Source organism: Cucurbita moschata, unplaced genomic scaffold (assembly GCF_002738365.1).
Source record: "Cucurbita moschata cultivar Rifu unplaced genomic scaffold, Cmos_1.0 Cmo_Scf00051, whole genome shotgun sequence".
Lineage (NCBI taxonomy): Eukaryota > Viridiplantae > Streptophyta > Magnoliopsida > Cucurbitales > Cucurbitaceae > Cucurbita > Cucurbita moschata.
In genome coordinates, this window is record NW_019268567.1 from 1,423,313 (window position 1) to 1,450,622 (window position 27,310).

Below are 27,310 nucleotides of genomic sequence, written 5' to 3' on the forward strand. Positions count from 1 at the left end.
AAAAAAAATATATATTTTTTTTTGAAAATTATACATTAAATAACACAATGATAAACTATATAATTAATGTCAACTTAAATATAAGTTAATAAGTTAATGGACTTGTATTTTGTATAGCTTTTATTTCATCAATAATGTAGCTAAGTTCAACATTAATATAAAATTTTAATTATGGTTTCTATTACATTGTAAAAAAGAAGCAACAAAATGTCATAAAATAAATATTATAAACATCATTAATTAACCAATAATTTTAATCTTATTATTATATAAAAAAAGGACTACTCATAGAACGACACGTGGGTACATTGTAAACCGTTGGATGAGGGTGGGAATTTAGTAGATGATGGATCATCCCGGAAATGTGTAAGATAGAAAGAGGAAGAGAGAGAAAAGGGGTAATCAATCATCTCTGCAACAAAATCAGAACATACGAAGAAGAAAGCGTTTTGTTCTTTATTTAAGTTAGCGCCACCGTTCCCCATGGCGGCGTTGCAGGTTCCATTTTTACACACACACACAGAATCTGATTCCCAATTTAATTCATACCCTTTTCTCCGCCCTGCCTTCCGATCGCCGTTCAGAGGCTGTTTTTTTTTTTTTTTTTTTTTTTTTTTTCTGATATGGATTTTAATTCAAAATTAGGCATAATCTCTCCGGTGGAATTATGGCCGGTTTTTTCCCACTAGGCGGCGGAGGCGGCGGCAGCAGCGGCGGTGAGATTATTCATCCAACCGACGGATTACTTTGGTACAAGAATTATGAGAGCTTCGAAACAGAACAACAGCAACAAGGTGGAGAAGGGTTTGTTTACTCCGGCGAAAATTCGCCGGCGAGATCGTCGCTGGTGATGGTGAGATCCGGCGGAGGGAAGGTTATTAGCTGCCAAGATTGTGGGAATCAAGCGAAAAAAGATTGCGTTCATATGCGATGTAGAACATGTTGTAAAAGCCGTGGGTTTTTGTGTGAAACCCACGTTAAAAGTACATGGGTACCAGCCTCCAAACGCCGTGAGCGGCTGATCCGTACTGCCGGCGGTGACTCCAAACGCCCTAGAGACACCCACGCCGCTTCTTCAGGTACAATTAATTTCTTATTTTTAATTCAATTTTAGTTTTTGAACAAAACCCACATCGATTTTGTTCATGATTTACAGAACCAATTTTTTTTTTTGGTTTTAGGGTTTGAAATAGGGAATTTCCCGGCGGAAGTAAACTCCACGGCGGTGTTCCGATGCGTACGGATGACAACATTAGACGAACCCACCGGCACCGATCAATATGCTTATCAAACCGCCGTCAACATCGGTGGCCATATCTTCAAGGGCATTCTTTACGACCACGGCCCTGATCAACAACACCACCACCACAACCCACCCATCTCCGCCTCCCCGGACGGCGGAGCCCTCCTCATCACCACCGCCGAGTCCGCCGCACCGCTGGATCCTCCGCCGTCATACCCAGCTCCACTCAACAGCTACATCCCCGCCGGTACGCAATTTTTTCAGCCCCCGACATCTTAGCCGACGGTTTTCCGTTAGGGCATTGTGATTAAAAGAGAAATAGTGGAAATTGCAGGCAAAGTATATAATTTTTCATGAATAAATTTAAAAAAAACTGTAATTTTTATTTTATTTTTTGCATTAATTTGCCGCCATTGTTGGAACTTGGTGTCCTGCTTCCCCGTACGGTCGCCGGCGTTCGAATTTCTACTTAATTCGCCGATTTAACCCTAACCCTTTATTTTAATTAATTTTAATTATTTCTTCTTATAATAATAATAATAAGGGAAATTAGAAATTATTCTTTGTTATTTCAATAATTCATTTCATAGCTACTCTATAATTGTCTGACAAGTTTAATTGGTATTTATAATTTGACAGTTAAAAGATATTAAAATAAATAATTTATTTAGTTTTTTTTTTTTTTTTTGTTAAAAATATTATGATAGGCAAATTAATATAATTTTAGGGTTAATTTTAACAAAAAGAAATAAAAATGTAATTTAATTTCATTCATAAATTCACATTTTTTTTTAATTCTTCTATTATTGAAAAATACTAAATTAATTCACAAATTATCATTATACTATGATGTTTTTTTAATGACAGAGGTTTACATGTCATATTAATTGATAACCGACTTGAACATAACGAATATGTAACGCCCTGTACAAGGTTTAGATCAGAATCTAGGATGTGGTTTCGGGACCGATATTCTGAATACAATAAAAATATATGAATGAACTGAAACCACATTTGAATAAGAGCGATTTTGAAGAAATAATAACTTTAAAAAAAAAATTAAAAAGAGATTATTTATATAAATAAATGCCATATTTCTTATAAAATCTCACTTTTAAATCCTCTATATATATATATATATATATATTTTGTTCGAGTTGAATTCATAAAATTATAAATGTTTGATGTGGTCGTCATTAATTTATAATAAAATTAAAAAAAAAATACAAAATGGATATAATTAATAACAACAAATTTAAGTAATGGAAAAAGAATTTGCATAGAAGAAGAAAATAGAACGTGCATGCATTGAAAATAGAACGAAATGGAGGTGGCGGCCGCCGTGCCGGAAAGAGGAAACTTGTAACAGCGGCGGCGGTGGATTGGGTAGGAGGAGAAATGGAAAATGGGGAGATTGAGAAGAGGGTGAATAATAATGAGAAAAGTAAAAAAAAAAGTAAAAAAGAAATTAAAAAAAAATAATAATAAAAAAAGAAAATAGAGAAAAAGAATAGATAGGGTTCACGTGAAATAGGGATTAGGGGATTAGGGTGGTGGCAGTGGGAGCTTAGTATATTTAATATTTAATGATGCATATCTTTATCTTATGTTATAATTCAATTCATTTAAATTACATAGCATAGGATGTAGCATTTTCAGTTCTACCACCCTTTTATGCAATAATATATATATATATATATATATATATATATATATATATATATATATAACAAATAAATAAATATATATATATATAGTAAGTTAATTTTGATATACATATATACATAATAAGGAGGGGGAGACCTGAGACAGAAATCTCTCCTCACTTTCTCTTTATTCTCATTTTCTGTTAGATGAACATGACTCTCCACAATGGTATGATATTGTCCACTTTGAACATAAGCTCTCGTGACTTTACTTTGGGCTTTCTTGAAAGGCCTCACACCAATGATCACTCTCTAAACTAGTCGAGGTGGGACTTTCATCCAATCTTTAACGCTGTGACATAAACGTTGTAAGTCAGTAGTCGTATCATTCTAAGCTCAATTTGCAGTCGGAGTGACATATCGTCATGGGGTTGTGCATGATTTTATGCAGAAGGGGCTTGATTTGAGTGTTTTTTAAAGGGTGTAAATGGTTTTTTGTTGAAGGAAGAATGGGTAGAAAGCAATTGTTGTTCTGAAAAAGCATTTAAAAGAAAAAGGTAAGGATTTTAGTGAATCTTTGGGTAAAGAGCTCTACTTGTTGTTGTTGTTGTAGGCCTTTTATATTTAATTTCTTTACTATAATCTTATCTTTTCCATTATTATTATTATTATACCATCAAAAAAAATATTCCATCTTTTAATATGTAGAAGAGATGAAATTAAATTGATTATGAATTGATGAGGTATGTGTTCGATGATGAAAGTCGGCTAATTTAGGGAATGATCTGGGTTTATAATCAAAAAATACTCTCTCTATTGGAATGAGACCTTTTGGGAAGCAGAGCTTATGCTCAAAGATACTCTTTTCATTGGAATGAGGCCTTTCGGGAAGCCCAAAGCAAAGTCACGAGAGCTTATGCTTGAAATGGACAAGATCGTACAATTATGGAGAGTCGTGTTCGTCTAAGAGTATGAATGTAAGGAGTATAAATTATCATAGATTATGATGATGACGACACCACCATTAATTACAAACCCTAAAGATTACCAATTGTGTTCATCATCGTTGCTTCACTAAACTATTTTTCAATCCTAAATATTCATGTTTGTCCTCAGTCTCATGCTTTTTAGGAACTCATAGGAGGTCACCTAATATAGAATTACCGTAAGCTAAACATACTTAACTTTGTAGTTCCTATAATTGACCTAGTAATTATCAACTCTTTTAAACACTTCTTACACTTCATATCTTCAAAATTACTCTAATTCAGATGTAGTATTGGTTCATTTCGTACTCTCGTTTTCTCGGGGGTCATATCCCCTCCATCTCCATACTTATTGAAAACACACCCACCTGCGCAAAAGCATCTCAAAAAGACGATTCTTAATACATATGCCTAAATTAGTTAAGTTATGTACGGGTAGACCAATATCCACTGATCTAATTAGAAGATGAGATGGTTAGCGAAGCTTCAACACTTGAGTCGACTTTTTCCTTTTTTTTTTTTTTTTTTGATAAGAAAATAAAGAGGTTGGTTGGATTGAAGTTTTGAAGGGTTAATTTATGAGAAAGTTTATAACTTTTGGAAGGGCATTGAGTTGACAGCACTGGGAGTTGATATATAATAATTGAGGCCAAAACAAAAGCTCCAAAAGAAATGGCTTTTGGGTTTAGTGATATAGGGTTAGTGTGTGAGTAAGTGCTAAGGTACTGCTTGCTTGTTGGTTGCACAGAAAGGAACAGATGAGATGCTGCCATTGGTAATACTTGGACAATCCCTGTTGTGTTTGGGGGCCAATTCTTTACACCTCTCCCTATGTGCCATCTGCCCATGCCATTTCCAACTTAATACCAAATCAAAACCATTCAACTATTTGCACCGATTGTTTAGGGTTTAGGGTTTACGATTTCAAAGAATTGAAGAAAGTGACGTTATATGACTATAAGCAAATGAAAGAATATGACTTAAATAACATATAATTCAAGGTAGAAAAAAGTGATAACTAGTCATATCCCCTGTGAGATCATACATCGATTGGAGAGGGGAATAGAGCGTTCTTTATAACCTTTCTTAGTGGATGCATTTTAAAACCTTGAGAGGAAGCCCGAAAGAGAAAACTCAAAAAGAATAATATCAAATAATATCTGCTAGTGGTGGGTTTGGAAGCTGTTGTAAATGGTATCAGAGCTAAACACCGAACAATGTACCAACAAAAATGTTGGGTCTCCAAAGAGGTGCATTGTGAGATCCCACATCGGGGAGAGAGAGAAACGAAACATTCCTTATAAGAGTGCAAAAATTTCTACCTAACAGATGCGTTTTAAAACTGTGAGACTAACGGTGATACGTAACGAACTAAGGCAGACAATATGTGCTAGTAATGGGCTTAGGTTATTACACCTCTATAATACATTTTGAGGTATTTTAGCCATGACGGGTGTGGACATGATTTTTGGTGAACGGTGATACACTCCCATATTAACACAACATGAAATAGTATAGCCATGACGGGTGTGAACATGATTTTTGGTGAACGGTGATACACTCCCATATTAACACAGCATGAAATAGTAAAGACCTATCTAAAATGAAAACATGTAAAAGGAGTTTAAGACTACAATACGTTTAGTTGCTTTTTATTTTGATTTCATGGTCAGAGAGTTTGTTCTTTAGGAGCATATCTTATACCTCTCAATACTCAAGATACTTCATTTCATAAACATCATGATTTCTGAAGAAGAAAGAACAAATCATTACATTGTAAGAACAATGGTAGGGATCTTTAATTCAAACAAAAAGCAAAAGATGAAATTTCTGTCCCCCACAAAGGCTCTGACCAAATTGCATTCAAGCAACCAAAAGCAATCGTCTGGTTCATTAGCTGCAGACTTCTTCCAGATTGCTTGGACCTTCATGAGTCTAAAAGGTGCATCAGGAGGAGGCAAGGTGAGAGGTTAGATGTATTAACAGTGGTGCATTGCAGTTGTTCGACGTTCTCGGTCGGGGAACGTTTCAGTCAGCTAGTTTACATTCTTTTGATTTCTCTTGGCCTCCACAGCTAATAATAGCTGAGCATGTTTCCTTTTGGCTTCCTTCAGCTCCTTCTCTAAGCTGTCAACCTGATTTATCACAAAGGGAATTGAAGCTTCACCAATATTATTACAATCACATTATAGAATAAACATGGCCTCAAATTTGAGCATCACTTCAAGTTATGAACACAAGACCATTATTCTGAATGTAAACTATATATATATATATATATATACTCACCAGTTCTTGCAATTCAATTTCGTTCTTCGCATGTTCTTCGCACCTGTGGAACACAGCATTGAGAGATTAATCTGATTGCGAAATAGATATAAGGAATGAGCAATGAAAGGAAGGTTATTTCTTCAGAAAAAGCAGAAAACCAAACACCAAACACCATCTGAACACATTACCCAAGACTGAACCAATTAAGCTCACTATTGTTCTCTTTGAGCTTTCCCTTTCTGGCTTCCCCATAAAGTTTTTAGAACACGTCTGCTAGGGAGAAATTTCCACACCCTTATAAAAAATGTTTCGTTCCCCTCTCCAACCAATATGGGATCTCACAATCCACCCCCTTCAGGACGCAACGTTTTCGCTGGCATTCGTTCCCCTCTCCAATCGATGTGGGATCTCACAATTCACCCCCTTCGAGGCCCAGTGTCCTTGCTGGCACTCGTTCTTTTCTCATATCGATGTGAGATCTCACATAATTGGAGCTCCAACAACTAAATCCCACTCAAGCCCCAAAGAGGATTGAATTAACAATTTGGTCCAGCTATTGCATAACATGTAAATATATGTACTCCCACATGTTTTTTTTATAAAATTTGAAGCTATCTAGTATTTAACAAACGAAAAGAAAAAAAAATTGCACGAAAGGTTTAGGATATAAAATACCTCATAAATAGTTCAATATTCTCTTCACAGATACGATCAACAAAAGACTTTCCTGAGACATCAGAATCTTGGGTAGTGTTCAGTGCTTCGTTGGAACCCTGGAATGTATACAAAAGCAAGAAAAAGGCATTACTTCTGTTCACTAAATCAGAAGCTGCAAGACTAACTATCAAAACTTTCAAACATATGGATAACTATTGAGATTTAACAGGTGGTCGGTAGGTAATCATATTGCAACTTCCTGATTTTGTTTTTTGTTTCACTCGAGATTTTGTTCAAACATTTCGATAACTGAATGTGAAACAGGCACACGAACAGTTTTGAGTGTTATCGCGAGGGACGTCCAACTTCTTAAAACATGGTAAGAACGGTGATTCTCATATGCTATAAAGAATGAATTGGTGTAATGCATTTATTCTAGGATACTAACTTTGGGGAGACCATCATATTGTTCCTTGGCCATTTTGTTCTGAATGTTAGCGGCAGGTCGAATAGACGCTTGGCTATTAGCTCGATCCTTCTGCAGATTATGTATACCTGGAGGATTATGTCCCACTAAGTGACAGCAAGATCTCCTGCCACAAATGATGCAAAGTCTATCAAAAGGAATGGTCAACAAAAAGAAAACAGTATCGCCAATTTAAGGGATGATACAATTCCCACGAGTGGAATAACGAAAAACGTCTCCAGTTTAGTCAGTTTAGCATCAAGTCATATGCGAACTGTGAGGCCTCCATTTTATATCTTCAGGCCTTTAGGCAATAAGTTGAGAAGAAAGTTCATCCCATGTCAAAGTTGTGAAACAATTTGGTAGATAATCTTGCTACTTATCCATATGCATTTGAAAGAAGGCCGAGAAATGTAAGAAACTTTACGTACCAATACTCCATTACCATTTGTTTCAGCCTAGTTTCGAGCCGGATATATGCAGACGATCTCTCAAATCCCTGTTTGTCATGCACTGGCTCTAAGAAGTTTGCTTCAAGAACTCCTATAAAAGATATGCAACACCAAAAAAATAATAAGACTTCAAAGAAAAACCTGATGAATGATCGGAAAGGAATAAGTAGAAAGCAATACCCACAACACCAAGCCCTCTTGAACTGCCATCACCAGTAACTTTCCAGAAGGGCTGTAAACGTCGTAGATGTTTCGGTTACTAAAATGGTTGTTTGTACATAATTACACAAGGTATATCCAAATATCTTTTCACACTTACCATAATAAGTCGGTTTTTGTGATACACGTTGAACCCGCAAACTCCAAGAGCTGGTGCCTCTTTTATAAATCCAATGGTTGTATCCACTGAGACCTTAAGCCACACAATAAATAAATCAAAAGACTATGTATAACCACATCAAATTTCCTCTCTACCCTAAGTTTTTTTTTAGGGAAAATATTGCCGAGGTTCAAGAACATAGACGCAATGATATCGTACTAGCACCACTACCTCCAGTTTTACTGTAAGAAAAGATTACTGTGCAATGTTTGTAGTGATAAATTAGCATTAGCGGCAAAATTATTTGATGCTTCAACACAGATTGAACAGAGAACTATAACAACCACTATTTTTTACAGTAGAACAATTCAAAGCTAACCTCTTTGGCTATGGGTATTTGAGGCTTATATATAACTACTTTTGAATACTTCAAGTCATCTGCAATACACCGCTGCTCAACTGTCTTTCCCCTCAGGATGATGTTGAAGTTCGTAAATCTTTTCAGATATAATATTGAAATATATGCCTATTAAACAATGAGAAAATTCAAAAGTTTTCAGGCTGATGGAATTATTGTGAAATATACCACCAATTTGTAGAATTAAAATAAAAAGTTACCCGTAACGAATAGCGGATACGATAAGAAATATGTGATTGCAATGCAGCAACGCTTTTACGCAGTTTTCTCAAACCTCCTTGATTAGCTTCATCCCTCAACCGTATGTCCTATTATCAAAGATCGAAAGACATTTATAGATACTTTTCACGCAACTCCATTTAAGTGTACACTGAACATGATCCTCTAGAAAAAAATCTCAAACCAACTATTTAGAAAGCTTTGCACATTTGTTTGAATAAACGAACGTAAAACCTTCCTCCTTGAACCACAAATTCTTTGACAATGAACAAACTTATGGTTCTAAAATGTACCAACTTTGCCATTACTGCATCCAAATCAGGCTATTTCCTTTGTAAGAAACCAAAGGTCTTGACACCCATCAACAATGTGAAAGTGAAATGAAGCTTATCAATAAAATGTGAAATACCTCGTCATCATCGTCGAAATTCAATTCATAAATGCCTTCATCATTCAACCAGAGATTAAATATAATAACTTTTGTTCCATGACGTCCAATATCCTCGAACTGCAGACGAAACCACAAAAAAGACAAGGAAAATAACAAAATAATAAAAAATTAGTATTACATGGTGAAACTATGTTTCTTGGAACTTTTCCCCCTTGTAATTACATACTTAGCCACTGGTGGAAGTTCAATAAATTGAATGGATACATACGAACCTGTATCAGGAGGTCCTCCTTTGATGCAAAAGGAGACCATTCGAGGATAGTTTTCAAATTAGAAGACCAATCATCTTGAGAGCCATTAATTATTGGTTCTGCCCAATGTCCTGAAATGTCGAAATCAATCTACAATGAACCAAACAGAAAGTAAGAAGTCTGGCTGTTAGGGGGGCTGATGGCAAAGGCGGAGGCCAGAGGGGGAAAATAAAATATTAAGACAAAAAGAATATTACCATTGGAACAATAACATCATCCTGGCCGGTCATCCGTAGAAAGGTATAGGATAAAAGGCCAACACTTTGAGTTGCAGTGCTAGTTGATATAAGAACACAAGGAAAACATAATTAAAAATCAGCATCGAAAAAAAACTTCAAAACTTATTGCATTTCTCACAAAAGGGAACAGAAAATGAGTATTATATAGATGATGGAAATTTGAGTTTAAATATTCCGCTAAGATATGTTATAACTTGCCAACAATGGCTTCACACGGCCTGACGTAAAAAATCTAGCAGAGACAATTAAGTGAAGTCCGCACATGTTCACACCAGCAATTTTAGGAGAAAGTGCACGTTGAGATTAAGTTCTTAAGTCTTGAGGCAAGCGATGGCATTTATGCATAACTTTGACCCTTGTCAGTCAGAGTACGAAGAAAGAAATAGAGGCATGCTTTCTATGTCCTACGCTAAACTTTTTTAGGATGTGTGCACCCAGGTTGCGTCCTACTGAAAAAACTTAAGTTTGAAACAGTTTTGGTATCAAATTATCAATTTAAATCCTGGAACAAGGCTAAGAATTTTTCATTCTTCCTTATGAATAAGAAAAACAGTAGTTCTGGAAAATCAAGGTTCTACTGCATCAAACTATCACTACAAAATATTAAATTATTGCTCACTCAGAATCTAACTGTAACAGCTCAAGTCTACCGCTAGTAGATATTGTCCACTTCGGCTGTTACGTATCGGCGTCAGCCTCACAGTTTTAAAACACGTCTACTAGGAAGAGGTTTCCACACTCTTATAAGGAATGCTTTGTTCCCCTCTCTAATTGGTGTGGGATCTCACACTAACATCACTACAAAATATTAAATTCAAATCGTACATACAGGAACCCTAAGCAAAATAAATAATGTAACTGAATAGAGAATGGTAAAAAAAAGTTTAAATTTAATTGAAAAGGAGAAGGTGCAAAGACCATGCATAATTAATATTTTACTAGAATTTCTAGAACAAGAAGTACCCTCCATGAATCGCACGAGTGAAAACAATTGCATCGGCTCCAAGTCGCATGGTGCTTGTTTTAAATCCATTCCCATCTAGAACACACACGAGTAGGATGTCACGACAAAGAAAAAACCAAAGCAGTATATTTGGTTACAGTGTATCTAGAAAATCAGAAAACTATTTTGATGCCTTCGAAATTATTCAAACATCTGGTTAGCATCCAAAGATGAAGTTGAAAATGATTTGTATTTTGGAACGTAGAAGCAAAAGCTATCAAGTGTCAGTTGGTTTGAGATCTCAAAGTAGCTTAACATTCTAAAAAATATTCAATGCACGGGAAAAGGCACGTGTCTGGTGACATCGTTAGGAAGAGACAGATAAACATGTACTCAAAATTTACACAAGAAAAAAAACTGAACTAAGAAATAAATTTCATAAATGAAAGATATGGCATTTGATTCAAGACCAATAAAGTCAGGACTTGAACCTAATGACTTTACTATTAACGTGTACCAGCCCAACTCACTGCAAGTAGATATTGTCCGCTTTGAGTTTTCCCTTCAATGGTTTTAAAACGTGTCTACTAGGGAGTGATTTCCACACCTTTATAAGGACTGTTTCGTTCTCCTTTTCAACCGATATGGGATCTCACAATTTTGTAACAACCCAAACCCACCGCTAGAAGATATTGTCCGCTTTGGCCCGTTATGTATTGTCGTCAGCCTCGCGGCTTTAAAACGCGTCTACTAGGGAGAGGTTTCCACGCCCTTACAAGGAATGTTTCGTTCTCCTCTCCAATCGATGCGGGATCTCACAATCCACCCCCCTTGGGGTCCCAGCGTCCTCGTTGGCACATTGCCCGGTGTTTGGCTCTGGTACCATTTGTAACAACCCAAACCCACCACTAGTAGATATTGTCCGCTTTGGCCCGTTACGTATCGTTGTCAACCTCACAGTTTTAAAACGCGTCTACTAGAGAGAGGTTTCCACACTCTTGTAAAGAATGTTTCATTCTCCTCTCTAACCGATGTGGGATCTCACATAAGGTAAAGCTACGAACTAGAAGAGCAAAAAAAGAAATTACATTGTCCTATTGTTGTGTTTGACTTCTTTGAAGAATATCCTAGACTCATACATTTCCGGATGCCATCAGGATCCATTCCCCCACCATCATCTGCATAAAATATCACTTGTTCATGTGGTTAGATCCAAAACTAAACAATGGAACTGCATATCATGAAATTAACAAGAATAACACAATACCATGGAAAAGTAAAGCTGGAGAGTTATCCTTCATTATATCAACTTTATCAACCTTCACAAACGTTGCCCCATTGTGTATCTGAAATTGATGAATGGCTGTGTTTACAGAAGGCTGCACCATAGTCGAGTAATTTACAATACTTCATCTATATGACTTCCTTCTTTTTGTCTTTCCTTTACATCACTACTGTATCCCTTTAGCCATGAAGCATAACTTAAGAACCCTGCACCTCCCGTTCAACATGATCAACTAATATTCTATTTTTCATCCTGCTTGAGTCATAATTTCGAGTATCTGGGACGTAGAACCACAACACTTCACAAGATGCAAACCAAATCGAACTTTTCGTTTCAATGTTAGAAGTTTTGGGGTTTTTTCATGTAACATTGTCCTCTTTAGGCCTTCCCTTCCAGTTTTAAAACGCGTCTGTTAGAGAGAGGTTTCCACACCCTTATAAGGAATATTTTGTTCACCTCTCTAACCAATATGGGATCTCACAATCAACCCCCCTTGGGGGCCAGCGTCCTCGCTGGCATACCGTCCGGTGTCTAGCTATGATATCATTTGTAACAGCCAAAGCTCACCGCTAGCAGATATTGTTCTCTTTAGGCTTTCCCTTCCGAGCTTTTCCTCAAGGTTTTAAAATGCATCTGCTAGGGACAAGTTTTCACACTCTTATAAAGGAATGCTTCGTTCTCCTCTACCAACAAGTTTTCACACCCTTATAAAGCAATGCTTCGTTCTCCTCTACCAACGAGGGATCTCACACCCCAGCAACAAAAATTGGCTCGTTTATTCCATATAGTTAATTTAATTGGGTATGAGTTCAAGAAGCACTAAACGTTATATAAACAATAACATACCTCGTCCACAGCATTATCCAGAAGTTCAGCAATTGCTGCATTAGATGAACAAATGTAAATTAAAGGACAAAGGAGAGATAACTCAAAGCACACCAGAAGAACCACATTCAAGAAATTGCTCAGCCACTGAAGAATCAACGCTTTCGAGTAATAAAAGCTTTACCGCCAAACGCCCATTTGTGAGAAGTAGCATTGGAATGAAGAAACTTCGGATGAACTCGGGCATGCTCCAATTCTTCTGTTATGTTTTCATAATCAGCATCACGGAATCAAACAAATAAATACAAACATTAAACGCAGAACAAAGGATAACCATCAGCAGCAGGTATAGGCCTTGCAGTAAGACCGACGTCGAAATTTCCGGCTTTCCAAAAACAGCGGCTATCAGCGGCTTTATCATCCGATGATGATAGTAAAACCGGCGTAGAACTGCCTCGGCGCTCTTGGCGTCTCGTCTGAGAATTCGACGCTAGTTTGTTTGAAACTGTGTTCGCTGCAGGCTCCTCATCGTCGCTGCTGGTTAAATCCACCACAGCTGGAGGATTGCTTGCCGGCTTCGGCGGCATCGGAACTTCGACGGAGTTCAACCACGAGAGAGAGCCGATCACAAAACTATTGGCCAAATTTGTTCTGAATTCTGAACTTCAAAAGCTTATCGAAGCAGGTATAAACGACGTCGTTTTGAATATATACCGATCAGTTCTAGAAAAAAAAAACCCCTCGGTCCGCAAACTGATCAAATTGATCGGAGATTAGTAGCTCGTTCAGAAGATCTTTCTTCACCAAATCTGTTCCGTTAGGTAAACTTCAACTTCTTCTCATACTTTTCCCTCAAAAACTGTTCGTTTGTTCTTCAAATCCTTTCCGTAGCTTGCTTGTTTTACCTGTTTGATTCTTTATTCTGACTGCTGTTTGGCTATCCCTAAAGTTGAGGAGATTCGGGAGCTTCGTCTCGGTCTCAATTACTGATTTGTTATCGTTATCGGATTGTAGATAGCCGAGGGGTTTCCTTCGAACTGATTCTGTCACTACTCAATTGAGCGTCTTTTTTCCAGCATTTTATGACTTTGGAAATGGAATCAAGCAACGATCCTGAGAATCAGATGATGATCGAAGGAAATATCGCTCAGAATATGAAGATTGATCCGGAGCGAGCTCGGTTTCCATGTTGCATTGTGTGGACACCTCTTCCTGTTATTTCCTGGCTCGTTCCTTTCATTGGTCACATCGGCATTGGCAGAGAGGATGGAGTAATCTTAGACTTCGCAGGCCCCAATTTTGTGTGTGTCGACAACTTCACATTTGGCGCAGTCGCTCGGTATCTTCAAATCAGCAGCGACAAGGTACCAAAATCCATGCATGATACTGTGATCGGAACCTCTTTCCCTACTTTTTTGGCTGATTTTGTTGCAATCGATATGCAGTGTTGTTGCATTGTCACTCGCAGAAGTGAAGAAGATGAATTCAGAGATGGAGAAATTTCAACATGGGATGATGCATTGCGGAGGAGCACTCAAGAGTTCCAGCACCGATCCTACAATCTCTTGACTTGCAATTGTCATTCCTTTGTGGCTAATAATCTGAACAGACTTGGGTTTCGCACAGGTGGATGGAATGTGGTGAACCTTGCTGCTCTGATCTTCCTCAAGGGTCGGTGGGTCAGTAAAGGAGCTGTAATCAGGACGTTGTTACCATTTGTTGTGGTATTCAGCATTGGACTCGCACTGGGCGGTACTACTTTCCTTACCTTCTTGGCATTCTTCAATGTCTTCCTGGTTGGTTGGTTCATTCTTGGTACTTATGTCTTCAAAAACTTGGTTCAGTTGTAATGTTTCAACATCTTTTACATTCTGGATGCTTTCCTTCGTTGTATTTGTACAAATCCTTGTTATTTTGTTGCGCACTTTAATAGAGTTCATGAATTCTAGTAAGTTCGGTTGAGGATTATTAAGAACACTGTCTCCATTGGTATGAGGCTTTTTGGGGAAACCAAAAGCAAAACCACGAGAGTTTATACTCAAAGTGGACAATATCATACCACTATGGAGGGTCGTGGTTACTAACATGGTATCAGAGTCATACCCTTAATTTAGTCATGACAATAGAATCCTCAAGTGTCGAACAAAGGTTGTACTTTGTTTGAGGGCTCCAGAGAAAGAGTCGAGGCTCGATTAAGAGGAGGTTATTCGATAGCTTTAGAGGAGGAGACTCAAATGACGAACAAAGTTGTATTGTTTGCGGATAAATAACTTTTTTCTGGGCATTCAAGAAATCACAATGTTACACCAGGAAACTCCTCCCAGCATGAAGACAAATAGATAAAAGCTTGTGCTTCCCTCTAAAATGGAAGGGAAGGTAGCTTGAGAGATTCAACTTAGGATCCTAGAATGAACAAATCACCCCACACAAAACAAATACTTTTTTCTTTTCTAACAAACACTATGGTATGGAAGCTGCTAAACCATTTGAAACTAACTTCCTTTGGCTGTACAGGTATCCAGGATGAAAACTGAACACTACTATTCTTGCTCTATACCTTTGCTTGCTTACTCTTGCTTGTGCTGTGTGTATAATCATATCACTGAATCCATGGTTGATAAGTGGCTAGAAGTCAGCTTTTTGTTTTTATCAAGTTAACCTCCCCAGTTGAATTGACTTGTAGAAGTTGTGGGATTACATACTGCTTCAACAGATAATCGCTTCATCATATTTGGACACGGGTCGTCGAAGTTGCTGTTCGATACGGTAACAACGCATCTCTCCTTTCCCACGCATTTCTGCCGAAAAATGAGCAAAGAAGTAGTAATTAGTAGCTGTTTTTATCCAAGGATCTAGATCTTCTTGCTATTTGAATACTAAGTGCTAGAAAGTATCCACAGGAGTTTGTTCTTAGAACCTTCTCTAGAATGGCATGTGAGGTAGGGGCATGGCAACTTCCTTGCTGGTAGCTCCCGCAAGTTCCCAATGGGGTTCCGAAGCTCGCGAACTTGATGGAAGAAATGTACTGACCTGGATCACAACTGAGGTGAACTTTGGGTGTACGGAATCTTGCTGTATTTTGCCAGTTCTTGAAAGTTGGGTGGAATTCAGAAACATCAGCACAAACACTTGTTACCAATCTCTTCACAATAGAGATTCTTGAGGGATTTCCTCCAACTTCCTCGAAAACCACCAACAGGTTCTGTTCTGGCTTTAGCCAAGAACGAGGTACATGATACCTAAAACCAAATCTTGGTCGTTTAATAAAGCACTAGTTAAGTCTAGATTAGGTAGTTATCATGGACAATTACCATCTTTGAGTTGGTTGGCCACAGCCTAGCTGACACTTTGGAGGCCTAAATGCTGTAGCATAGTTGCATCGACTGCAATTACCACGAGCAAACGCTGTCCAGTATCTTCCGATACTCTGCCCATTAATCCATATTTGACCTTTCCCCATTCCATCCATGTCCAAGGCCAAAGGCTCCTCTCCATCAGGAGCATCAAAATAAGCCTGCAAAGTTCAAGAGAGGTAACATCGATGTCTTCAACCAGAGTTTGCCTTCGTGTAAAAGCTTGAATTGTACGTTTTCTTATATTGTTACCTTGTGCCAAGTTAACGGCTGAGGTGTTTGAGCAGCCATTGATGCTTGCATCCATTCAACAGGAGAAAATCCACTTGGAGATATTAGATCCATGGCTTCTCCTTTCAGCCCAACCTGTTGTAAAGTGGCAGTGAACGGGTTAAGAAATGTTTCTTCTGAACCAATGTGGACCCAAGAAATGAAGTTTATAGGTACCTGGTAAGTCCACTTCTGTGAGGATAGGTCCCATCTTCCATGGCGAAGCCCGTAGAGAACAACTGGACCAAGGATTCCTGTGTTCCATGTCTCAAAATGTCCTCCCACATTCTTAATAGAAAACAACAAAGATTAGCATACTAAAAGAAGACTTTATGCTCAATGGTTAGGTTCACTCTGTTTATCTTACCGGTAATCCAACAGCGACACTAAGCAAACCAATTTTGTTTGTTCCGGCTCGCAAATTAACCTTCCCAGAATATGTGAACCTCCTGTTCTTTCTTGACCCGGAAACGGAACCTAATAATAGCGGATGGTGAGTTTTATCAATCATAAAGGCTAGGCAGGCATTTGGCGAGTGAAAGTACCCGAAAGCTGCCCGTTAATAAAGATGTGCACGGCATGGCCTGACGATTGAAGAAGCAGAGTGGGCAATTCTCCTCCATGTAGAAAGGGTTCAGATGAACTGATATCTATGCTGTAAAGATAGAGAGGTCTGGTTAATTGAATCAAACTTTTGAAGTTTGCTTCCCACATTTTTTCTGATTGACTATGAATTATAAAATGCCAATAACTATGTTAGCTATGTAACAACCCAAGTCCACCAATAACTATGTAACTACTCAAGTCCACCACTAGCAGATATCGTCCTGTTTGGACTTTTCCTTCTGAGCTTCCCCTCAATGTTTTAAAATGCGTATGTTAGGGAGAGATTTCCACACCCTTGTAAGGAATGCTTCGTTCTCCTCTCCAGCCGAAGTGAGACCTCAAAATCCACCCCCCATGGTGGCCAGCGTCCTCTCTGGCACACCGCCCGGTGTCTGGCTTTGATATCATTTGTTACAGCCCAAGCACACCGCCCGGTGTCTGGCTTTGATATCATTTGTTACAGCCCAAGCCCACCATTAACAGATATTGTCCTATTTGTTTTCCTTTCTGGGCTTCCCCTCAAGGTTTTAAAGCTCGTCTATTAGAGAGAAGTTTACACTCTTGTAAGGAATGTTTTGTCCCCTCTCCAACCAATGTAGGATCTCACAAAAGGTTTTGTCAATTACATTTAGAAGGATGAAAGAAACACATGTATCACCTGGTTATGTACCACAAGTAGTCACTCGTGTCACGAGTGACATTTATCTGTTCCAATAAACCAGGAGAAGTCATCATCGAGCTGTCATCTAGTGCAGATATATCTTCAAAATAACTTTCCCAGGAAAGCGTAGTAGATTCTGCAGGCAACATTCCCATCTGTGAAGTTTGAACTCCAACCTAGAGGGATGTTTAAAAAGGTAGACATCGATAAGTTCAACCTCGATTACAGATCCTATGAAGTTATACTACTAAGCTCTCTAATGGTCGAACCTTTGCAGTGTTGAAAACCGCATTTCTGCAGTCAGGAAGGATGCTGATCGACCAAGGAGGTAAATTGTAATGCCTGTTATTGAACAGAACTCTCACAAATGATTTCATATCATAGTTTGATAAAAATGCTGCACATCCTCCAGATTCAGAAGAGTATACATGAGCCTGATGCAGAGAAAAAAACGTAAGTTTTCAACTTCTGACTTAAAAAATATACAAACGACATGGACTATGAAAAGATGTGCAGGATTGGAAAACCTGTTGATTATTCCCTAATGAAGTAACTATAGGATCAGCTGAAACCAAAGCTGGCTCGCACAATTTAATAGTCTTGTGAAGCTCCTTTAGATGACCATATTTCGGTTGCCTCAATAGCCCTGTGAAGCAGTTGAGTGAGAAAACCTTTCAAAATCAATCTAACAAGCATGCTGGAATGCTGGTAAAGCTGATATCTCTTATGCTGAATTTATTGTCCCATGCTTCTGACAGAAACCTTGGTGAAATTAAGCATATAATGTCGAATTCTCACCATACTCGTCGATTGGAGCATCGTAATCGTAGCTGGTAGTAATGAACGGACCCCCGGCCGTGCGTCCGAAGTTCGTCCCACCATGGTACTGTATCATATAGAAACAACAGAGGATGATTAGTATTCAAAACATTCTGAAACTCTTGGATTCCTGCTAAAGACAACCAACCATATAATAATTCACTAAGGATCCTCCTCTTTGAATGAATCTAGCCACTGCAAATGCCATGTCTTGAACCGGCCGTTGATGCAACGGACCACCGAACTCGGAAAACCTTCATGTTTGATAGCAAGAGAACAGAATCAAACACAGAATACAATGATTATGCAGTAAGAAGTGAGTCAAAATTGGTGTTAATGTAGAGATTTTACATACCAACCAGTCCAAGCCTCTGTCCACATTGTAGGTTTGTAGGGTTTGTTGGGAGAGAATGCATCACAGTAAAACCCATTACATGTGTTGATCTACCAGAAAACAACAAAGTGAAACTATAAATGTTTTGGATTTGATTTTGATAGTGAAGAAGAAATAGTAAAGGGAGTGGAATGGGTTACCACTGGATCAGGAGCATCTTCTTCCTTGCACATAACCCATGGGACTCCAGTTTGTAGTCCAACAGCCATGTTTGCTGCCCAAGTCATGTAGTTATGACCAGCTGCCCCAAATAACTTGCTTTGTGGTCCATACTCGTTCTCAATCTGCAACATTTCATACACCATTTTCTCTTTCTCATACTATACTAAACAAGATTTTAACCAATGGAATTGAGATAATTAATCTTCAATTCTGAACTCGCTCATTTCAAGTAAATCAAGTTAAGTTTTACACTAACTTAAGCTTGATCAGTGCACAAATTTCAACTCGGAGTGCTTACGGGTTAGGTTGGGTAGGGTTGAAAAAATCTTTCGGATCAACTCTAAATTTTGGGTTGGTTGGGATGGTGACCCTAACAATCGGAATAGAATTCACAATTCACCTCAACACAACCAACACAACCAACCCAACTCCCAGTGCTTGAGTTGAGTTGGATTGAGTTGTTGTTTTTCTATTTTTATAAATTATTTATAAAAAAATCTTACTTATTCATAATATATATTATATTAATAATTAAAATTAAATATTAAACCTTAACAAATCAGGATGTATATGTATTACTAACCTTAATGTAAACGTTAATTTTTTTTTTTTGAAATAAGATATTATAACCTTATTGTCTTGTGGATTAAGTTGACCTGACAAAAGAGAAATATTGACTGGCAAATTGAATTTTTTATTGGCAAAACTTCAACCCAAATAAAAAAATTCTAATTTGACAAGACATTTATGATTAGTTCAGACTATCAACTTATCAAGTCTGAGTGATATGAACACTTCTAATTTCAACCTTCTAATTTCAATTAAGAAAAAAAAACTTTGTTACTATTTTTTTTTTTTTTGAAATCTTATCAAAAATTTTTATAATTCACAAAAAAAAAAAAACATATTCTAACTTAAACATATATTTAAGTTTAAGGTCAAAACTTACGCGTTAACAAATTTTTATTTTTATAGTAAAAAATTTTAAAAAATGCTGATTATAATAATAACATTTTAGAATTCAAAAAGAAAAAAAAAAACAAAGATTATTTATTTATTGTCTAAAACTTTATTTTTTTAAAATATATATGGAAATAAAATTATTTAACGCGTGAAAACACTTCGTTTGACTAGAATCTTGAATACTTTTTCCAAAAAAGAAAAAAAAACAAATCTAAAAAGGAAAAACAATTAATGCTTTCAAAGAAGAAAAAAGCACAAAAAAAATTTCTTACTTGAGCAAGGATGATGGGGCCACCTTGAGACTCGAACAGCTTCTCGCTCTTCATTATCCCCACTATCTTCTCCGTAAATCCTTGCATGGCGTTCTATATCACCATAACCAAACACCCCCCTTAATTATCATCACCATTATCGTTCTAATTAACCAGAACATGTTCATTTTAAACAATGATTTGGATGTTAAAACCTTAAAAGCTTCATTATCTGTTCTGAAGCTAATCCCAGGAACATACTTCAGCCAAACAGGGAACCCTCTGCTCCAAAAACACCCAATAATCCATCCATTATCAAATCAACCCAATTGTTCTTACCTGCACAATTCTAGAGAGAGAAACTAATAATAGGAGAGAGAAACTGACCCAAAATTCCACTCTGCACAAACGTATGGCCCAATGCGGAGATGTGCGTACAGCCCTGCTCTCTGTATCGTCTTGATAAACCTCACCAAATCGTATCTCCCTTCAAAATTGTACTGAAAGAAGAAAAACAGTTCCAAAATACAGTTCCAGAAATCAGTGGTGTTAGGAATATCGGATTTCTGGTACGATATTGTACACTTTGAGCATAAGTTCTAATGATTTGTGTTAGGTTTATAAACTCATGATCATTCGTTAAATTAACCAAGTTTCGCCTCGAACAAAGCACACCATAGAGCCTCTTCGAGACTTATGGAGCCATCGAACGATCTCTCCTTAATCGAGGTTCGACTCCTTCTTTGTAGAACCTTTCGTTCGACTCTTGAATCACTTTTGACTACATTTTTTAGGCTCACATCTTCTTTATTCAACCTTTGAGGATTCTATTGACAAGCATGACTCTGAAAACATGTTAAGAATAACTAATCTCTATTGGTACTAAACATTTTCAGAACTCCAAACCAAAATCACTCGAACTTATGATCAAGAAAAAAAAAATGAAAGGAAAAATGAAATGAAGCTAGAGAATCGAGTTACAATGCCAGGATAAGGCTCGTGAACGTTCCAGAAAACGTAGGTTTCCACCACGTCTAGGCCTCCATTTTTGGCTTTCTGACTCAGATCTTCCCACATCTAAGAACAAAAGGAACACCAAAACAGAGGCGAAATCAAATCAACTTAAAGAGAGAAGAAGAACAGCGCAATTTAATTTGCGTATAATAAAATTACTTCAGGAGTGCTTCTAGGGTAGTGGATGGAGCCGGAGAAGAGGATTCTCCGTTGGCCGTTGATGAGAATGGCCTTCCGATCGTACGTGACAGAGCAGTGGATGAAGTGGAAACCGGCAAAGAGTAGGGCGATTAGAAGAGTGATGGAAATGGAAGAATCAGCCGCCATTGCTGAAGCTTGAAGAGCGTCCTGTTACTTGCTGTTGTTAGAGAGAAATGGGAATGGGAAAGTGGAAGAAACAAGTGTCTATGGGCATAGAGGAAGCGATCGTGGCTAAGAGAGTGGGCGACACTAAGTGAACAAAAACCGCATTGCCTGCCTAATTCCAAAACACGGGGACACACACTAAATACAACAACACCGACCATTCGCACTGTATGATTCAATAATCCGACCAAAATTATCCAACTCAAATCATAAAATTTAGGTTGAAAATAAGAAAAATATTTAGGTGAACTGGATGAACTCCAAGCCCAATCCAATAGTCTTCATTTGTAAATGTTTGGTATATAAATTTTATGAAATTTTAGTTATTAATTTTAAATAATTAAAAAATTAATCTAACAAACCAAATAGAGAGTTGGGTTAGGTTGAATATAAACTCCAATTAGGTGATCCGAGTCACGGACTTAACCTCTATATAACTTCTAACTTATAAGACAAATTATTTAAAAATTATTTTAAAAAATAGCTACAAGTAAGTTTAAAAGGTAATTGTATTAAATAATTTGAGGAAATTATTTTTTAATATATATATATATATATATAAATAAATAAAGGTAGAATATATGGTAGAATTTGTCCAAAATCCTTTTGATATATTACCATAAATAACATATATTTTTATTATTATTATTATTCATAAAATCGTGGAAGTAACGAAGATAATAGCATTTATTTTCAATTAATAATTTTAAAATTGGATGATTTTAAATAATGTGAAAATGATATTTCATAAATAAAACGGCAAAAGTACAAAAAAAACCCAGAAGCTATGTCGGAAAAATTACATATAATATAATTATAAAATTACAAGTATTGTTGCCCACAAAATATTATTCTCATATATATATATTTTTTTTAAAGGCTCCAAAATTTATTGGTCGTTGAAAATAAAAATGGGAAATTGAAAAAGGAAAAATAAATTATTATGGTTTATAATGATATCCAGAAAAGATTTTTTAATATATTTTCTTAAAATTGAAAAAAATTAAAATAACTCCCACCAAATGCGTGGTTGTCAGTTACCACCGGTTATAATTAATTTTGATTTCTTATGGAATTAACAGCTCTAATCTTTTATTAAAATGACTAAACACTTATATTATTAACTAATAATTTTTGTATAATATTTTTAAAAAATACATTTATCATGGTAATTACAAATCTGGTCCCCTTTCCAAAAAATAATAAATAATAAATTAGTAAAATTTTGTATTTTTTCTAAAAAAATAGTTATAAAATTTTTAATAATACCCTTCCAAAGATTTTAAGACTTTTACAAATATTATTAAATTTTTAAAAGTTTTAAATTATTTTTTTAGATAAAATAAAAAAATACGAGATATTTTTATTAATTTGGTAAAAGAAAAAAAAGTATTTTAGATAATTTTAAAATAATGAGAGGAAGAATAAAACATTTATTAAAGAAAATGAAAAAGAAAAAAGAAAAATGGAATGGCACGTGAGGGGGGTGTGGAATTATGATTTATGAATTATGAATTGTGGTGCGGTGTGGAATAAATTGGCGCAGCCATCAGCGGCGCGATGGACGGGCGCATAAAGGCGGCATTTGTGGAGCCTCATTAATTAAACCCACACCAAACCGAACCCACCTACCGACTCATTTTCCACACATCCCTTTTCCCTTTCCCTTTCCCTTTCTAGGATTAGTGCATATCACACGTTTTAATAGCCTTATATAATCACATATTTATGCTCTTAATTATACGTTAATTAAACTAATAACTTATGATCTAGTCGCTTCGTTTACGGAGGAAACTGATTCTAATAAATTATCCTCGTTGTTATATATATATGAACTATTACTTTTTTTTAAATGGCAAAAAAAATTATGTGTAGAACTTGATCGTTGTCAATGAAATTAGATTAGATAATTGAATGGAGATGGGAAAGAGGAGGTCATTCCCGCTTGCTTAGGACATGTAATGTGATGTCCCGTATTGATTGGGGAAGGAGAACAAACCACCATTTATAAGGGTGTGGAAACCTTCACTTAGCAGACGCGTCTTGAGGGGAACCTCGAAAGGGAATGCCCAAAGAGGACAATATTTACTAACGGTGGATTTAGGTCATTACAAATGGTATCAGAGTTAGATACTGGACGATGTGCCCGCCTTCTCGCTGTTTCCTGAAGGGAGGTAGACACGAGGCGGTGTGCCAATAAGAACGCTGGGCTCTAAAGGGGGTGGATTTGGGAGCAGTCCCACATCGATTGGAGGAAGGAAAGAGTGTCAGTGAAGACGCTGGGCTCCGAAAGGGGGTGGATTGTGATGTCCCACAGTGGTTGGGGAGGAGAACAAACCACCATTTATAAGGGTGTAGAAACCTATTTTAAAGCCTTAGGGAAAAAGCCTAAAGAGGACACTATCTGGTAGCGGTGGATCTGGGCCGTTACATGTCAAATGGATGATAGTATCATCTTCACCAAATATTTGCTTCTAAGTTCGACGATATTTTATATTATTGAACGTTTAAGTTTCAAATTTATGTCTAATAGATCTCTAAATTTTTCGTTCAAGTTCGATATCTTTGAAGATTTACTAAATTATCCAACACAAAATTCAATATATATTTCACTATACCAAACATAATAATTTAATTTTGATATAATTTTACCTAGTCTCACAAGTAATTATTAATGAGCAAATGCACCATTTTAATTAGTAATTAGAGTCAAAACTTTCAAAAGTCAACGAGGGTAAGGATTGGTTCCACGATTTTGTTAAATAGTGTTAGTTTTGATGCATACATTATTCTTATTTTTTATTATAGTTGTTATTATTATTCTAAATTAGTTAGAAATTTATTTATTATTATTATATTACACAAAAATCGCATTATTTTTATCTTAAAATAATTCAGAATTAGATACATATCAATAAATAATGAATATTTAAGTCTATAATTACTTCATTTATTTGATATTTAAAAATAATAATTAATCTCATAAGTTCATTAGAGTTGGTACCATTGACTCAAAAACACTAAAATATTTCATCATTTGGGCAATTTTGATGAGAGTGACGTCATCTAACACTAAAATAATATTTGGAATTTCAGTTGGCATTATGAACCAATACCTAATATTAAATCATTTTAAATTATTTTATAAAAACTTTTAAAGATTATAAACGAGTAAAATAAAAATGCTAAATTAATAAAAATATTTATAAACTTTAAATTTTTTTTAAAATATAAAAAAATATCTTTAAAATATTTTTATTAATTTAGAATATATATATTTTATAGATGTTTCAAAACTACTGTTGAAGTAGAAATTCGTCTGCATATTAAACGTGTGATGTCCCACATTAGTTAGGGAAGAGAACAAACCACCCTTTCTAACGGTGTAGAAACCTTTCCCCAGCAAACATGTTTTAAAGCCTTGAGGGGAAGCCCGAAAGGGAAAGTCCAAAGAGAACAATATCTAATGGCGGTGGATCTGGGTCGTCACAAATGGTATCAGAGCCAGACACCGGACGATATGCCAGCCTTCTCACTGTTCCCTAAAGGGGGTAGATTTGGGGGCGGTCCCACATTGATTAGAGAAAGGAAGGAGTGCCAGCGAGGACACTAGGGAAGCGGGGGTGGTAGATTTGGGGGCGGTCTCACATTGATTAGAGAAAGGAAGGAGTGCCAGCGAGGACACTGGGGAAGCGGGGGTGGTAGATTTGGGGGCGGTCTCACATTGATTAGAGGAAGGAAGGAGTGCCAGCGAGGACACTGGGGAAGCGGGGGTGGTAGATTTGGGGGCGGTCTCACATTGATTAGAGGAAGGAAAGAGTGCCAGCGAGGACACTGGGGAAGCAGGGGTGGATTGTGATGTTCTACATTGGTTGGGGAGGACCTTCCCCTAGCATACGCGTTTTAAAGCCTTGAGGGGAAGTCTGAAAGGGAAAGCCCAAAAAAACACTATCTGCTAGTGGATTTAGGCCGTTACAAAACGAAAGTAAGATCTAAATTGATATGGCAAAGACATAGAATGAAAACACGAGCTCAACACCAACAAGGCAAAGACATAGAATGAAAATACGAGCTCGACACACTAAGTCCTAATTTTATTCCAAATTTATAGATTACAATTTTAAAATATTTATAAAAAGTTAAAATTTTAAAGTTAATATTGTAATTTTTAAAAGAATAAAAAAAAATTAAACAAAAAGATAAAAGTGTAAGTTTTTTTTTTTTAAAAAAAATTATGTGGCCCAAAAAAATTTATTCCACGCTGGAAATTGAAGAAAATGATTAAATGTTACATGCTTTCTTATTCCGTGTTTGGCGGGTTCCTATGGAATGATGCCATGCTGGGACACGGGAGCCGTTGATTTCATCATTTTGCCCATTACCGTTTATACAGTTTGATAAATCGTGGATAACAATAATAATGACTCATACATTCATAATAATCATAATAATAATAATAATAATAATAATAAAAATAATAAAAAATCTTAAAATTAATTTTAAGATGTTTCAACTTAATAAAATATGCTATTATAAATTAATTAATTGTATATGATGATGTTAGTAATGTGTTACGAGTAAATTTAGATTTAGTTTAAAACAAATCAACAATAAAAAAAAAAAACCTCTTTACTCATGTAACGACATGCTTGCCCAACACACTTTGATGACATAGTGAGAGTTAAGATTGTATACTCAGCATGTGAAGAGATTTTTGTATACACGATGATTATTTTTTCTCAATGATAAGCTAACCCTTTGAACAATATTGGACAGTGTCACAATTGCACTCTTGTGACTATAGGATGTCGATTGTGTGACACTTGTTTTAATTCGAAAAATAAGTCAGTTGTATGAAAGTCGGACTTTGTGGACAACCTTAGTGTATGATCAAGCTTCGGGTCGTGTTTGAAAGAAATATTTAAGAAAACGTGAGCGAGGAAATGTGTTGAAAATAATTTGAAAGAAATTAATGTTATAAGCTAAAAGCGAATAAGCAACAACGATGACTTTGATAACATATAACCTGAGTACAGAGAACTGACAACTAGTCACATCCCTCTATAGTATGTTTAGGGGCATTTTAGCTATGACAGGTATAGATATGATTTTGGTGAACAGTCATACACTCTTGTATTGATGCAACAATAATAGTAAGTACCTATCTAACATGAAAGCAAGTAAAAGGGGTTTGGAACGGGCATACGGCCATGAACAACATGTCCTGAACAAGCATGATTGGGCATTTGACATGCAGCCATATGCAACACACCTTGAACAAACATAACAGTGATACACGACGTGAGTATGCTAACATTTTGCCCCACCCCTCAAGTTGAAAGTTGGAATATCAATCCGCTCTCCAATATGATATCTAGAAACGACTTAGCATGGACACGAAGGGTTCATGCCTCAATAATATATGGATGGATAGATGTTAGGGATGTCCTGATTATGAAGCTGACTCACGAGTTAGTTCACGATAAGCATGATCAAGCAAGTAGCAAAGGCCGACGACATCTTGTGACTTAAGATGACATCACGAAGCACGAGCCATATTATCGAGAAACAAGACGATGGAATTAGACACAATGTTATTCATGTTAGCTTCAATGCTAGGTCAAGCCCATGTGGATAGGACCGACTCTTGCATGTCAGTCTCCAACACTTAGGATTATAATTAATGTGTTCACAGCTGAGTTCAAATGGGCTAATTTTATTCTAAAACTGATACACGTTTGAAAATTAACCCTTTTTGATTGGGTTGTCTTAGTTGATCC

General features: G+C 36.5%; 4 protein-coding genes across 6 annotated transcripts; 2 read left to right on the forward strand and 2 right to left on the reverse strand.

The window, feature by feature from the left end:
• The first annotated feature begins 371 nt into the window (after nucleotides 1-371).
• LOC111436020 (protein SHI RELATED SEQUENCE 3-like) lies at nucleotides 372-1,633 on the forward strand. The gene is made up of 3 exons (XM_023073674.1): nucleotides 372-498; nucleotides 646-1,079; nucleotides 1,182-1,633. Exons 2-3 carry the CDS (start codon nucleotides 668-670, stop codon nucleotides 1,520-1,522), a joined length of 753 nt encoding a protein of 250 aa, XP_022929442.1. The 5' UTR covers nucleotides 372-498; nucleotides 646-667; the 3' UTR covers nucleotides 1,523-1,633.
• Nucleotides 1,634-5,580: 3,947 nt separating this feature from the next.
• On the reverse strand, nucleotides 5,581-13,284 carry LOC111436052 (protein MICRORCHIDIA 2-like). 2 transcript variants are annotated; one of them, XM_023073735.1, is made up of 18 exons: nucleotides 13,006-13,284; nucleotides 12,856-12,930; nucleotides 12,693-12,727; nucleotides 11,829-11,907; nucleotides 11,650-11,739; nucleotides 10,582-10,657; nucleotides 9,577-9,655; nucleotides 9,341-9,469; nucleotides 9,087-9,185; nucleotides 8,659-8,766; nucleotides 8,420-8,566; nucleotides 8,041-8,133; nucleotides 7,902-7,953; nucleotides 7,701-7,812; nucleotides 7,252-7,396; nucleotides 6,822-6,919; nucleotides 6,165-6,207; nucleotides 5,608-6,010 (listed from the first exon to the last, which is right to left on the reverse strand). In XM_023073735.1, exons 1-18 carry the CDS (start codon nucleotides 13,256-13,258, stop codon nucleotides 5,912-5,914), a joined length of 1,812 nt encoding a protein of 603 aa, XP_022929503.1. In that variant the 5' UTR covers nucleotides 13,259-13,284; the 3' UTR covers nucleotides 5,608-5,911. The 2 variants fall into 2 exon arrangements, with proteins under 2 accessions (XP_022929504.1, XP_022929503.1); XM_023073736.1 differs by lacking the exons at nucleotides 12,856-12,930; nucleotides 13,006-13,284 and having other exon boundaries at nucleotides 5,581-6,010; nucleotides 11,829-12,123.
• Nucleotides 13,285-13,402: 118 nt separating this feature from the next.
• On the forward strand, nucleotides 13,403-14,587 carry LOC111436054 (protein RTE1-HOMOLOG). Of its 2 annotated transcripts, XM_023073738.1 has the most exons (3): nucleotides 13,403-13,492; nucleotides 13,748-14,035; nucleotides 14,117-14,587. In XM_023073738.1, exons 2-3 carry the CDS (start codon nucleotides 13,754-13,756, stop codon nucleotides 14,519-14,521), a joined length of 687 nt encoding a protein of 228 aa, XP_022929506.1. In that variant the 5' UTR covers nucleotides 13,403-13,492; nucleotides 13,748-13,753; the 3' UTR covers nucleotides 14,522-14,587. The 2 variants fall into 2 exon arrangements, with proteins under 2 accessions (XP_022929506.1, XP_022929508.1); XM_023073740.1 differs by lacking the exon at nucleotides 13,403-13,492 and having other exon boundaries at nucleotides 13,691-14,059.
• Nucleotides 14,588-14,932: 345 nt separating this feature from the next.
• Nucleotides 14,933-21,595, reverse strand: LOC111436051 (beta-galactosidase 3-like). The gene is made up of 19 exons (XM_023073734.1): nucleotides 21,324-21,595; nucleotides 21,132-21,227; nucleotides 20,538-20,650; nucleotides 20,366-20,432; nucleotides 20,172-20,264; nucleotides 18,915-19,058; nucleotides 18,736-18,824; nucleotides 18,529-18,634; nucleotides 18,360-18,447; nucleotides 18,089-18,207; nucleotides 17,831-17,995; nucleotides 17,559-17,737; nucleotides 16,840-16,949; nucleotides 16,662-16,771; nucleotides 16,472-16,582; nucleotides 16,277-16,390; nucleotides 15,983-16,185; nucleotides 15,589-15,910; nucleotides 14,933-15,469 (listed from the first exon to the last, which is right to left on the reverse strand). The coding sequence occupies exons 1-19, from the start codon at nucleotides 21,489-21,491 to the stop codon at nucleotides 15,326-15,328; spliced, it is 2,541 nt and encodes an 846-aa protein (XP_022929502.1). The 5' UTR covers nucleotides 21,492-21,595; the 3' UTR covers nucleotides 14,933-15,325.
• Nucleotides 21,596-27,310: the final 5,715 nt, after the last annotated feature.